Genomic DNA, 13,845 nt, shown 5'->3' with positions numbered 1-13,845 from the left:
TTTAGGTAGATTTGGAAGTAATTTATTTCTGTGTAACCAGTAAGAGAGCCGGTTGAGACTGTGAATAGCTTTTCTTGCGTAAATATTTTTCATTCTCAGTCGCTACGAACACATTTGTGCCATCTGCGTATAGGACACATTCTTTTAGTGTTTACGATGGGACATCATTTATGAATACAGTGAACAAGGAAGTATACCTAACATTGACCCCTGTGGGACATCTGTATTAATGTGTTTCTTATCAGAACTTCGTCCACTGATGCGGACGTACTGTTGCCTATTCGTTAGATAGCTTTCTGTTAACTTATTTAGAGTGCCACGAATACTGTAGTCCTCTAATTTAGACAGCAGTTTCTAGTGATTGATAACATCGAATGCTTTTGTCAGGTCAAGAAATATCGCCATTGTGAGAAGCCTATTTTAAATATCCTGCCTAATTTTTACAGTCAAGGTCAGTAAGGCTAGTTCTGTACTTCTCGCTTTCATGTAACCATATCGTGCGCTTGATAAAATTTTGTTGTTCTCGAAATAAAATCTCGAATAGGATAGGAATAACTTTATTAAAATGCCGGCAAATGACGATATAATGCGTCGTGACGTTGTCCAAGCGTCGACCCGGGGTTATGCCGTACTCATTACTACTCCAGTTCGGCCCGTTTGTGGCGGGTCGTGAGGCTTGTGCTTTTCGAGCGCGCACTGCGCCTGCTGGATGGCCCATAGTTGAGTGTCCTCGTCTGTAGACTGCACTGCACTTTGGACTTCGGGCGGGTATGTGCTGGAGGTAGCTTCGGTCGGGAACCTGGCACAGTCCCACATGATGTGCCATTGGTTCGCCGAACCCACTGCACAAACACCGCACATACCACTCGGATAGAGTTCTGGGTGAAGCACGTATAGCACTGCCGGGGTGAGGAGTGACCCGGTCTGTATCTGCCTTAGCATGACGGTCTCCTCCCGAGTGAGTGCCGGGTGGGGAGGCACCATTGTCCGTCGAGCTAAGCGGTAACTCTTGGTAACTTCGCCATAACTGGTCCCTCGGTCCTTGGTTTCGAACCACCACACGGAACTCTCGGGGGCGCGGAGGGTAAGCGCTCCCGCCACCGAATGGGCCATTTTGACACACAAGTGTTAAGTGTTGTTCAAGTTCAGCGAAAATATATCGTGTAGCTAGGCGCTTTCAAGACCGCGTGCATGCGTGAGGTTCGGGAAACAAGAGGTTAGGACCACGGAGAATTGACACTATATCGTGCAACATGAAATCTTTACGAAAAGGGCTTTGCAGATGCACTACCGACATACCCTGCACATACTTTTCAGTGACAAGACTAGAAAATATAACGCAGCGATCTCTTAGGCAAACCAGCGGATCCCTTAGGCATGTAGGGCCCTCTGGGCCGTACTTTTCAGCGACAAGGTAGCCTAGCCGGCTGCGGGATTATCTTACTGAGCTGTGTCGAGTGCTCGGTTGCGGTAGTCGGAAGCCTCTAGAGTCTGTGAAGGAGTACGTCTACCTAGGTCAACTAATAACAGGGAACCCTGACCATGAGAACGAAATTCATAGAAGAATAAAAATAGGTTGGATCGCATACGGCACACATCGAGAGCTCCTGACTGGAAGCTTACTGTTATCATTGAAAAGGAAGGTATACAATCCGTGCATTTTACCGGTGCTGACATATGGCGCAGAGACTTGGAGACTGACAAAGAAGTTTGAGAACAATTTAAGGACCGCGCAAAGAGCGATGGAACGTAGAAGCTAGGCATAACATTAAGAGAAAGAAAGAGCGGTTTGGGATCAGAGAACCAACGGGTATAGACGATATTCTAATTGACATTAAGAGAAAAAAATGGCGCTGGGCAGGCCATGTAATGTGCGGATTAGATAACCGTTGGACCATTAGGGTGACAGAATGGGCATCAAGAGAAGGGAATCGCAGTAGAGGACGGCAGAAGACTAGGTGGTGCGACGAAATTAGGAAATTCGTAGGAACTGTCGGAATCGGTTGGCGCAGGACAGGGGTAATTGGAGATCGTAGGGAGAGGCCTTCGTCCTGCAGTGGACATAAAATAGGCTGATAATGATGATGAGGAGGAGGAATTTGCAGGCGCAGGAGAGAGGATGATGGTACTGTGTATTAGAAGACAACAGGGTGTAGGCGGCGGTACTAGGATGATGGTACTGTGTATTAGAAGACAACAGGGTGTAGGCGGCGGTACTCTATAGGTGAGCTCCAAAGGAAGTGAGACAAGGCCGTGCAAGGTAAACGGGGGCCTATTACTGTTACAGAATGGATACCACGGTCTGTAAAGAGCACCTGAAGACGGCAGAGTGGTTTAGCGTTATGATGAGATTAGGAAATTCGCAAGCTTTGCGTGGAGAACCGACGCAGAGAAAGGTACTTGGAGATCCCTGGGAGAGGCCTCCATTCTGTAGCGAACAATAATTAAGCAGACCAAAAGGTACCGGCAGGTGTCGTAAGGAAGAATTTCAGGGTATCGCAGGCAATGGTCGTGGACAATGTTGTTGGTTGTGTATCGAAGTGATGCTCTTTCAAGATCGGCCAAATGATGCTCTTTCGAGTGGCCGAAGCGGGACTATCTCTGCAAAGAATGTAAGATGTCTTAGTGGGTGCTGCTGTTCTTAGAACCTCCGTTTCCCCCATTTCTTCTGCGTATTCAATTTGTACGACCATTCGTATTCTGCGTATGACGGTTCCGCGTACCCTGCCTCACGGCGTCATCTTTAAAATGTTATGAGTAGCATCCCAAGACTAATAACAGAAGTGACTCCGACCGGCCTACTGTGAATTCACTCGACGGCGTGCTTCGTTCTTTCTTTCTTTCTTTCTTTCTTTCTTTCTTTCTTTCTTTCTTTCTTTCTTTCTTTTTTTTTTTTGTTAGCGGCTTCGGTGCAAACGGTGAAAGAAATACGACGCGAGATGACATGTTTTATGCAGGCAATTTCTTCTTGCCGCACAACTTCGCAGCATTGTTTGAGTTGGCAGCCAGAGAAGCGGCGGAATGCAGCCTGGAACGCGCATACATTTTCCGGCACGCGAGACCCCCGGCCATTACGCATGCAATTTCGGCAATCAATCAGGCGCCCGCTGCTTTTCCCGCCTGCTTTTTCTCTGGATACAGTCTGTGTAAGCGAGAAAGATTATCGCTCGAGAAATCCGGAAATATCAGCGCAGAATGGAAGATCGGTAAGATGAGGGCTCCTGCCTTTCTCTCTCTCTCTGTCTCTCTCTCTCTCTCTACTGTCGGCCCTCCATCACAGGGAGTTTTCATCTCCTTGCTTGTGAACCGCTGCGTCGTCAGTGTCACCAAATGCAATCGTTACTTTCAGACAGCGCTTTAGCAGAAAAATAAATGAAGCGAGACATCTTGGCATCAGGAGTTCTGGTAATCACCCTGCGGGCAATGGCAAAAGCGTCTATTCGCCTTCGAGTCTGCCTATCATTGCTACGGCACGTTCAGAGTGATCTTCAGGCGGCCCTGTTCGCCCTTCCCAATGCTTTGCGTTTTCCCTTGTCTTTCCTTATCTTAACTCGGCGCAGTGCAAACGCCGCGTTTCCACGCACTCGTAAAATCAGGCTCACAGTAAGAGACAACGCCTCTTTGATGACGCCTGCGTTTGAATATATGGGATGTGAGCTCTCTGGAGTGACGACGCGGTTCCGTTTTTGTAAGCACCTCGTCGAAGGCACCGGCTCAACCAGCACCTCGTGTATCGCACAAGTCACGTGCGGCCCGAGTCGTGGCAGCTCACTAATTTAACAAATACACAAAACGTCTTGCTAAAATTAGACCTACGAAGCACCATGCACTTGAAGAAAATTCTCACAGCCTTGTTACAGCGAAGCTGTGCATGGCTACGGTTCCATGCATTTTTGTTCTCCGTTAACAAATACTATCGTCATCTATGGCTCATACCCCCGTCAGCATTTATGCTCCCAGAGAGGTCCTTAACCATACTCACCGACTCGCAAGCTACGTGTCGGAATTACATGAACGGTAGAATAGGACGCAGAGCGCTTCACATCCTCCGCTCCTGCAGGGCTAACAACAAAGTCAGGCATACAATTTTCTGGGTACCGGGGCACGCTGGGATAGAAGGGAACCTAAGGGCGGACAAGGCAGCTCGAGAGCACACAAACCGAGCGGCCACGAGCACCGACCCCGAGGAACCCATAGCAGTCAACCCAAGCTACTCTGACATTCTGAATTACTATAAGGGAGTCCGAATCAAATACCCTCCACCCCACAATAGCCTAAATCAGCATGAAGCAACCTCTTGGAGGAGGCTGCAAACAGGAACATACCAAAATCTAAACACACTAAGCAAGATTTTTCCCACCCAGTATAGAGACATTTGCCCCTGGTGCGGCGCCAAGCCCACCTTAATTCACGTTACATGGGGATGCGTTCACAATCAACAATTCCTTCAAATAAAAGACCCGAGTGCGAAGCAGTGGGAGAGGGTCGCTGCAGCAGCGACCCGAAAGTCTAGCAAGGACTAGTAAGGCACGCTCACCGAGTAGCCACCCTCAGTGATGCCCTGGAATAGGGGCGTCGACCCTGCGCAGATGGGGAAGAAGACCGCGAAGACGGCCGACCACATCTGCCACCGCTAATTTATAACTAATTAGAGCAAATAAACTTTTTCCTCCTCCTCCTGCTCCCGTAAGCAATCAAAAAATGCAACGGCTCATAGCCCCGTAAGTTAAAGGCTACAAGCACTCAGCAAAGTGAAGCGAACAGTGCTTAAGTTCTTTCTAATCATGCATAAAACATACAGAACAGCATGTCGAATACTGGCATCATCAATGACTCATACCTCCTTGAGCAATAGCTCATACCACCGTGAAGAATGGCTCATACCCGTGATTTCAATGTGGATGTGTCGGTACGGAAAAGGGAGCGGTTTACGCACTCCGTGTTGCAAACATATCCTTTGCGATGCCGCACCGATCCGGCCCAACCGACCACCCAGCGGCGTACGCGCATCGATTTGACATTATCAAAAAATGTGATTGCAGTTGCGAGTGAAATAATGACCACCGATCAAGACAATAAATGAGTTCGTACCTTTGTTCAAAATTATGTGTCACCTCCGTGTCCTGTTCTAAACAGGTTCACTGGTCAACCGCCTTCGCAGAGTGAAATGGGTCATGATTTCTTTTGGTGATTAGCAGAAAAAAAAAAATTTAATGTCAGTCGCACTGAACAGGCGTGTGCAATGGTATCAATCTACCGGTAGTAAAAAAAATGCTGCTCTACAGGCATTTGATGATGTGTAATTGGAAGAAATAGAAATGCAAGCAATTCAACGTGAAATTAGCATGTAAAAGGATGTAATTTGAGTACTAACGTTTTGCTAACATAGAACCTTCCCACCCAAGATAGGTTAAATCCACGAGCCCTATAACGTAATACTATTCCAATATGTTTTTGTTCCAGTCTCCTGACGTCGAATTCACATAACCACCGATGCAATCATCGAGCGGTGGCCCCCGGCGTTGCTTGTACCAACCAATCAAACGCTCTCCTCATTTATAGGGGTCACTTCTGTTTCAAAACGAATAGCATTGCCTATATTCAGAGGTTTTTCTTGTCTAAATGTTTCACAAGAGGGGAGGGGCGCGCAGCAGTGGAGATGATTTCCGTGGGGCCGAGCCACCGCAGTGAAAATAGATAACTTGATGAGGAGGGCGGTGCTGGCGTCTGCGATTGGCCCGCTTCCCCTTACTTAGGTTGTGGTGGCGGGTCGAAAGTGGTGGCGGCGTGCAACAGAAGGTTATAAATGCCACTAAAATGGATCCTCAGCGAATATTAGTTGTTAGAGCGGTGTCGTAAACGCGCTCCCCGGCAACTTCGAGTAGCCAGCGCCTGAGTGTTTGGTAAGCAGATATCTTCTATTCTTTTCGCAACGGGGCTATTCCGAAAGAAAAAAAAAAGTTTGGCTCGGTATATTAGTTCAGCTTTAATGCTTACACGTCACTTTGACGTGACGAGTTCTCGCGGTTTTCGTGACGTAGCGTGAGAGGAAGGCGAAATGAGGGTGGTTCAAAAATAACTTGGCCAGTCGTGGAGGGCTAATGGCAGTAATGGAACAGAAACAGTTTGGAATAGCTTTATGTTACAACGCGCAAAAAATATTGCAAGTTTTTTTATCTTTGTAGTTACTTTCACGGAGGCTCAATCTATAGAACAGATGTGTTTGGTTGCTGAGAGAGAACGCGAGAAAATAGCTGCTAGTCCCTGCTTATGCACCATTAAATATGAAAACCAATAACATAGAAAATCATTCTTTAACACATATCAATTTGTAAAATACAACGGAGAATAGATATTCTTACAACAATTGTTATGCAACTTTGTATAAGGATGCAAAAAATTGCTTGATTACAATCGTTATGAGATGTAATAAAGAAGCGCTACGATGCGAAACACCGGCTTTATGACTGGGATCTAGCCAATAAGATGAAATGAGGGAGTTCTTTCATTGACTATTTACGTAGCTCAGGGTTTTAGGTGCCTCCTGAGAAACATTTCGAAATGAACATACGGCATCATCCTAAAAGAAGCAAGGATCACCAAATCAATAACAATCTTAGACGTAGTTCAAGAAGGGTCTTATGTGAATGTCAACAAAGTTTTATGCGGTCATGTTATCCAACGGGACATTGGATGAAACACTGCTCGGGGAACTCGCACGTTTAATAGAAGATCTTAAATTATGTGTAAACCGCAATAGCATTAGCGTCCGACCAAAGAGTGCTCACATCATTTGACGTACGCCATTTTTCTATAGGTTATGCTATCCTAAGCATGCAAATCAACATGAGAGAAGACACCTGATAGTAGATCCGAGAACCTTGCGTTGCTGCGTTGACGAAGCTTGTCTTTGGTAAGTGTAGTCAGCGCAGTGGCGATCGGCTCGACGATCATCTCGTTGTCACACTTCTAGTATGGCCGCTGCCCTAGCCCGATTTAACGAGGAAATGTTCTTACGTAAGAGCAGTGTTGTGAATACCGGTACTGACGCAGACAAGTCTCCTTATCGAAACCTTGGCTCCAGTGGCACCGTTTGTTTGACCATTTCGTGCGCTGCAGGGCTTCAAAGGAGCATGTCCAGCCAAATGCTGTAGAACAAGAACGGAAAATCCAGTTTGCAATCCTACACTGGTGAACGGTGTAAGGAGAGGTCAACGTCGGCTACTTCCGACACCCGATTCTGACATTCGTACCAAAGCCATTTCAATGGCATTATTGATTTAAGCTTCGACATGTCAAGGCCGCCTATTGCAACCAGTTATTGTGCCCGGTGCGCAGAACGTCAAGTGACAGGGACTTGCCCAGCTGTTATGATGTCATGAGGCCTCACCTAAATCTTGCCCTTTCATCAAAAAGGAGCGCGTGGCTCTCAAGCAAGTGTTTGGGCAAAATTCGTCCTTCAGGGTTGCTACTGAAACAATTCGGCGTCGGCGTCACCGATCGTGCTCGAAAAAAAGGCGGCGACTCGAAGAAAGAGCGCCCTTTCCATCGCGGCCAGCCAACGCTGAACAGAACCTACGAGCCAAGAATTCTCGAATCCGGCCCCGGTTGCGTAAAGCTTATTGTGCAAATACATTTCATTTTCTTTTTTCAATTTTCTTTCTTCCTTTTCTTTTGCATTGTCCGTTATGTGCCGACGGGATACACAAGCATTCAACGTCAACGGGGCCGCCATGACAGTAAGCGAGAACAACGCGTTCCGCGAGCACCCACCCGGGAAAACGATCGTGCTGCAGTCTAACGCAGTCGCGACAAGAAATGTTTGAGTGAGCGCGCCAAACGCGAGGCTCGCAAAAAGAAAAAACGTACCGGGCAAGCGTCGTCTCGAGACGCTGGGCGGGGCCAGCCGGCGCGGTTGCCCGCAAGTGCGCGCAGGCGGTGCTCGCGCCCACCGCCCGTCAGGTCGCGCGCGAGTCGCACCTTCCGATGGACGCGGAGCAGCGCGTGCCGCCCGGGCCCCGTGCCAAAGGTGCGTGCGTCGTGGGCGGCGCTGGAGTAGCGGCGAGCGAGCGAGGCACGGGCACCGCGTGAGCGCAGACCGTCGCCGGCGGCGGCCCGCGGCCGCCATGCGCAGCCATGATCCGCATCAGCACCTTGGGCAACGCCGGGGACGCGCCCAGACCGAGCGGTGCCTCCCACCACCATCCCCGGAGCAGCAGCGGCGGCGGACAGCAGGCTGCACCGTAAGCCGCACAGCGCGCGCCCTCGCGATATCCGCGGTGTCCTCGCGCTCTTCGCGTCCCCCCGAACGTTGAGGACGCTACTATAAAGGACCGGTAGACGCTGCGGGGGCTTGCCTGGATCGCGCCGAGTACGCGTAGACGCAGTTGCTGTCCGGCGTGCAAACACTCAGTCGACGGGAACCACTTTTCTCCTCGTGTACGACTGTGCGGCCAGCGGGAAACCCTACACCCGAAGCGCGTGTGCGGCGCCCGATGCACGGCGGCGGTTTATCATCGCCAGTTGTGCTGCGTCCTCGCACGGCGTTGGCTCGCGTCGTTCAATCCGGTGCGGTGTGCAGTCGCATTAAACAGGCAGGACACCGGAATCACGATCACGCACGCATAAATGCTTCAACATTAGTTTCATTCTCTCGTACGCTTCGCTATCTACTGAACTTATCATACTGCATTGAAACACACCGAAAGTGCTCTTCCTTTTTGGGTGCACGAGTTCCTTTCCCAAGTTTCGACCTTCGATCCCTTTAAAGATGGCTATGTTGTACCGAGCAGCATGCATGGGATGGGAGTAGTTCTGGGATTCATTCACCTACCTCGATTTACTTGGGAGTTCAATATCAAGTAAAAAAATACGCATTTAGCATGTGCATAACCAAATGGTAGCAACGTGTCCAAGTGTTCGTTCGTTTGCCTCGTAAATTCGTGAGCTAGGTACTCTTCTGTTTCTTTTTTCTGTTTTTTTTCTGCAATGCTTGCAGATAACTTGCTTCTAGCGGCGCTTCTCCCAGGTTCTAATTGCATATCGTTTGAAATGTACGCGGCTACTGTCTTAGCGGAAGAGTGCAAGGAAACCTAACACACTTTTTTTTTCTTGTTATGCAAGTATGTTTTATAAAAACTGCATTGCGATGTCCTCTTCCTGAACGAGTGCATATCGTTCTTGCGCTAGGGCATTCGCAGGGGCCCACTGTCCTGCGCTGCTTATGCAACAAAACAAACATGTTTGTCCCCCAATAAGCTATATGCTGGAGCAGCGCCCTCATCAAGTTCCGTCAATTGCCGCCTGCAGGCAGCCGTACGCGCGAGTGTTGAAGCCACTACGAGGCTCTCCTCTAGGCGATTTGAGCACACAGAAGATTGGACACTTATTAGTCTTCGCCGTCTTGCGTTCTTACAGCGAAATCACGGCCGGCGTTCGAATCAACCGGCTCGACAGCTGAACCTTGTTGCGGCCGAGCCGTGCAGCTGGAGCTCCAACTCCCGACGACGAAGAGTCCGCGCGACACTGATTACGCCAGCATGCTTACTAACGTTCCCACGGAGGAGGCAAAAGGAAAAAAAAAAAAAGAAGCGGGCGTGGCAAATGGAAGAGCGTAGACGGCGCTTTGGTATTATTCACAGCGAGAAAGCACGTCAATCGCAATAGGCACAATATGAATCGGAGCCACGCTCGGGGCGACTGACATGGTGGAAGCCACGAACCGCTAGGCATTGTTCGTAGGGGACATCGAATGATATTGGTGTGTTAGCGATGCATCATGGGCGTTTCACGCTCATCTGTAGTAAAACGCGGCATAGACGGCTATTTGTTTTCTTTGTAAGCTTTTCAATGTGTTTCTTCTTTAATAATAACCTGTCGCATCCTCCAAACGAATTGCGCTAATTTTGTTCGCGCGTTGGATACGGCTCCTGCTGCCTCGCTATGGCCTCTGTGGTAGCGCAGCAGTACCACCTTAAATCTCCGCCGAATAAAGCCGACTGACCACCATTCGGTAGAGCATGCACACCGATTCTTCTTTTACGTTCTCTTGTTGGCATTGTTGCGCGGCAAGCGACACTCCCATCAGTTTTCTTATTTCAGCAGAGACCGTCAAATAATTTGAATGGTCGAAGCTCTTCAAGTTGACCATTAATTCGGGCTCGCACTTCCATCTGCCCACTTCCTTCTCAGCTAATGCGATGGAATAGCTTCCTTGCTCAGGCAGCAGCCACCACTGGTTCGATTTCTACAGACTGGACCGCACGTCATCGTGAGCCGCGAAGTTCGCTTAATGGAAATTACTGGACGATTGATTGACCTTTGTGGCTTTCTCTCCGCACTATGTTGTAGGTTAATTTATGCTGTGCTCGTCGTTGATACTAAGTGCACGCATCTCGATTGGTGCAACCATGCAAACGACACGTCTTTGATTGTCCGTCAGTATTTTCTGTAATCATTAAAGCAAGCACTGTACTTAATACATGCCGATCAGGGGCGTAGCCAGGGGGAGGGGGCTTATGGGGCTTCAGCCTCCCCCCCCCCCCCCCCCCCCGAAATGTTTTCGTGTTGTCAATGCACCGCCGACCAAAGCAACCCCCGGTGCCGGAAATCATTCTGGATTTTGTCTAGAATGTCTTTTTCATGCTCGAAAAGACATTTAACCGCGAAAATTGCAAACTCGGGCTGGATATCGGGGCAACGCCCATGCACCGGGAGTTAAATAGCGCAAGCAGCCCCATCCGCGCACAAAGTTTCAATGGCGTTTTGATGACAAACGGGCTCACCGCGGCATCTCGCGGAGGCGGCAGAATCTACGGAGCGCATGGATATCAATTCCGTAACTTTATGGGTATAAATCTCATAAACTTTTGATGTGTAAAGTGCATTGACATTTCCAAAGTAGTGCTTTAGATTTTCAATTGCGGAGCTTTGTGGGTCTAATGCTGTTATAAACATTTGACGCCAAAGGTGCATTGACTTTTCTAAAGTCTTGCATTGGAACATACAACGGGACAAGCCAAATCGACACACTATTAGACAAGTTGACAAGGCACACTGCGAGGTCCGATGAGACGAAGCGTTGTGGTGGTTCATTTGTGCCATCATGTCACAAGAAAACATATCAACTTTCTTTTTCACCTACGCCAAAGCATCCATGTTAAGACACTAAAGCCAGCCAAGGTAACCAAGTTCTTATTTATTTTTCCTACTTTGACTTTTATTCGCGAGGACACATTGAGCGTCTTCAATTTTTTTAGTCTTGCTACCCTACCCGCGGGCTGCCAGAACCAGCCAGAGCGCATACGCTTTTCTCGTGTTGCCCTGACCACCGCGCGGCGCACTTCGGTGCGCGTTCGGTTTGCTCTGGCAGAGTGGATTTTCGCCTGCCAGACTTTTAAACGCTTTCTGGCTAGCAGACGAGAAAAAGAAACAATGGTCGCTCGCCGCCATCACTGTAAAGACTCAACGGATTGCACCACGTTCGCTTGAGGGCAACCTCTCCCGAAAGTGTTGGCTCGCCGGTGCAGGATACCGAGCAATATGCGTATGGTTCTCTGTGGACCAAGCGTCTCACGTTTTTTTTTCGGTATTATTTCGGTAGCCACATTAAGTGCGCAAAGTAGGCATTCAATTGTGGCCAACATATTTGCCTTGGGGTTTTTTAATTTCGGTGCCCCCGCCCCACAAAAGGAAAGAAATACATTGTTGCGGCGCAGCGAATTGTTGCATGGTGAAAGTTCGATTTTGTTACTTCTTCCTTTGCGGAAAGTAATTGGCCACGGGACGCTTCAGTTGCCGGATACTCTTATTATATTATTGCGATAGCAATTATATGGACACTCCAAGCGCATTCCTGCCGTCACCGCCGCCCTCATGTTTCGTATGAAGTCCAAGGGCGATAACATCGTTACCGAGCGCCGCATGCTGTATGTGCGAGTGAAAGCGTACAGGAAGGGGGTGCTGGAATGGGTGAGCCGACGATGGTGACTCAGTATTGTGTGCGCAAAGGAGAAAAGCGGAGAGCAAGCTAGTCATCTTCCGTCGCGCGCGATACATCGGGGTGAGTGGATGAAATGGGGGTGGTATCTAGGATTCTGTGAATCTGTGACTGCGCAATATGTTTATTTGCTTCGTTTGACGCATTATGCGCCGTGACTTTTTCTTAGATACGTACATTTATTGGAGACTTATATGTATATTTAAATATCTTGTTGGGAGATTTTGCGTATACGTGCAGTGCACTTTGTTTCCAGTGACACTTTTTTGCCCTTTATCAAGCTCTATCTTCGCATTTGTATATCCCATTGTATCTTCACATTTCTAATGTACGAGGGCGAGTCAAATGAAAGTGAGCCTACCCACGCCGTGCAATAATGTTTTGGTTCATTATCTGCGAGGTATGTGCGTAGAAGAGAGGGATGTCTCATTTACAAAAGTGACACGCAGGTGTGAGGATAACGGTTCTGTAATGCTCACATACATTCGGTTGAACATGGTTGCGTGAAATATTGGAAACTCCAAAAGTTGAACAGCGTGGTGCCGTCAAGTTTTTGACTGCTGAAGGTATTTCATAAAGAGAAATTAGTCGCCGTGTACGTTGAACATCGCATTTCATTGGCCACTGTGAAGCGTTGGTGCAAACGGTTCAAAGGAGGACGTGAAAGTTGCAAAGACGATCCAAGACGGGACTAAAGCCATCGTGAAATCACCCTTAACAAAATTGCAAAAGTTGGTGAGGTGATGAGAGAAGAATGGAGGATAAGTATCGATGAACTGGCAGAGAGTCTGAACATCAGTCACGGTTCGGTTCACGCCATATTTATGAGCACCTCTGTTATCGGCTCTCGTGTGCGCAATGGATTCCCGAGATTTTGAACCACCGCCAGAAGACGGAGAAGTTCGGCGCTGCCTTGACTGATCTGATCCGGTATCACAATGAGGGTGACGACTTCTTGTCTGCAATTGTGGCCGGAGACAAACCATGGTGCCACTTCTGCGAGCCTGAAACACGACGGCAAAGTTTACAGTGGAAGCAATCGAATCCCCCGCCCCCCTCTCCCAATAAAGCAAAGGCCATCATTTCCGCCGGAAGGGTGTTGTTGACTTGTTTTCGATCCTCAAACGACATGGAAAATTGACGAACGGGGTCATCTTGTTCGACGACAATGCCCGTCCCCGTGTCGCTGATGTGGTTAATACAAAACTGCCAAAGTTTAGGTGGGAAACGCTGCAACATCCGCCATACACCGCAGACCTGTCGCCTAGCGACTTCCACATTTTTGGGCACCTTAAGAAACAGCTCAAGGGAACCACATTCGTGTAGGACGATTACGTGAAAGAGTCAGTTGCAGACTTTTTGAAGCAGCAACCCAAGGAATTTTATGAGACCGGAATCACGTGACTCGTTAGTCAATGGGACAAATGTCTAAATGCTCATGGAGACTACTTTTAAATAAAGTACCCCGTTTGTCATATATTAGCATTGGCTAACTTTCATTTGACTCGCCCTCGTATATTTTTCAGAACTCCTGCTTTTTAAACGTGCTCTCTGTTGTGACTATAATTTCGGTGCAATTACTCACGCAACACGACCGGTGACAGCTGTTCCTACGTAATACATTGGAACAAATGCCAGCGTCATTGATATTTTGCACTAGCCGTTGCATACGTACATGAATGTAAACACGGTTCTTGAATGACAGAGTTTCATTAACATATTTGTCCTCAACTTGTTCATTTCATGGCCTTTACATTTTTCTTATCAGCGGCATGCACTGCTTTGCTGGTTTCGAACTGATATAGTCCTAAAGCTCGTGTGATATTTTCTTTACTTATTAAATAGCC

The 13,845-nt window shown here is 48.3% G+C and overlaps 1 protein-coding gene across 5 annotated transcripts in view; it reads left to right on the top strand.

Annotated features, from left to right (window-relative positions):
* Positions 1–13,845, top strand: part of Sh (Potassium voltage-gated channel protein Shaker) — a 410,425-nt gene that overhangs the window by 295,781 nt on the left and 100,799 nt on the right. For 2 of the 5 annotated variants that reach the window (XM_050185374.3, XM_050185373.3), the window contains exon 1: positions 8,044–8,243. The exons of the other annotated variants lie outside the window; for them this stretch is intronic. In XM_050185374.3, the coding sequence (XP_050041331.1) occupies positions 8,137–8,243 (107 nt within the window). In that variant the 5' untranslated portion in view covers positions 8,044–8,136. Of the gene's footprint in view, positions 1–8,043; positions 8,244–13,845 lie in introns of those variants that run through there. 5 annotated transcript variants of the gene reach the window in all.

Source organism: Dermacentor andersoni, chromosome 4 (genome assembly GCF_023375885.2).
Source record: "Dermacentor andersoni chromosome 4, qqDerAnde1_hic_scaffold, whole genome shotgun sequence".
Taxonomy (NCBI): Eukaryota; Metazoa; Arthropoda; class Arachnida; order Ixodida; family Ixodidae; genus Dermacentor; species Dermacentor andersoni.
Note: the sequence above shows the minus strand (reverse complement) of the source record. Positions and strands in the feature narration are given on the sequence as shown.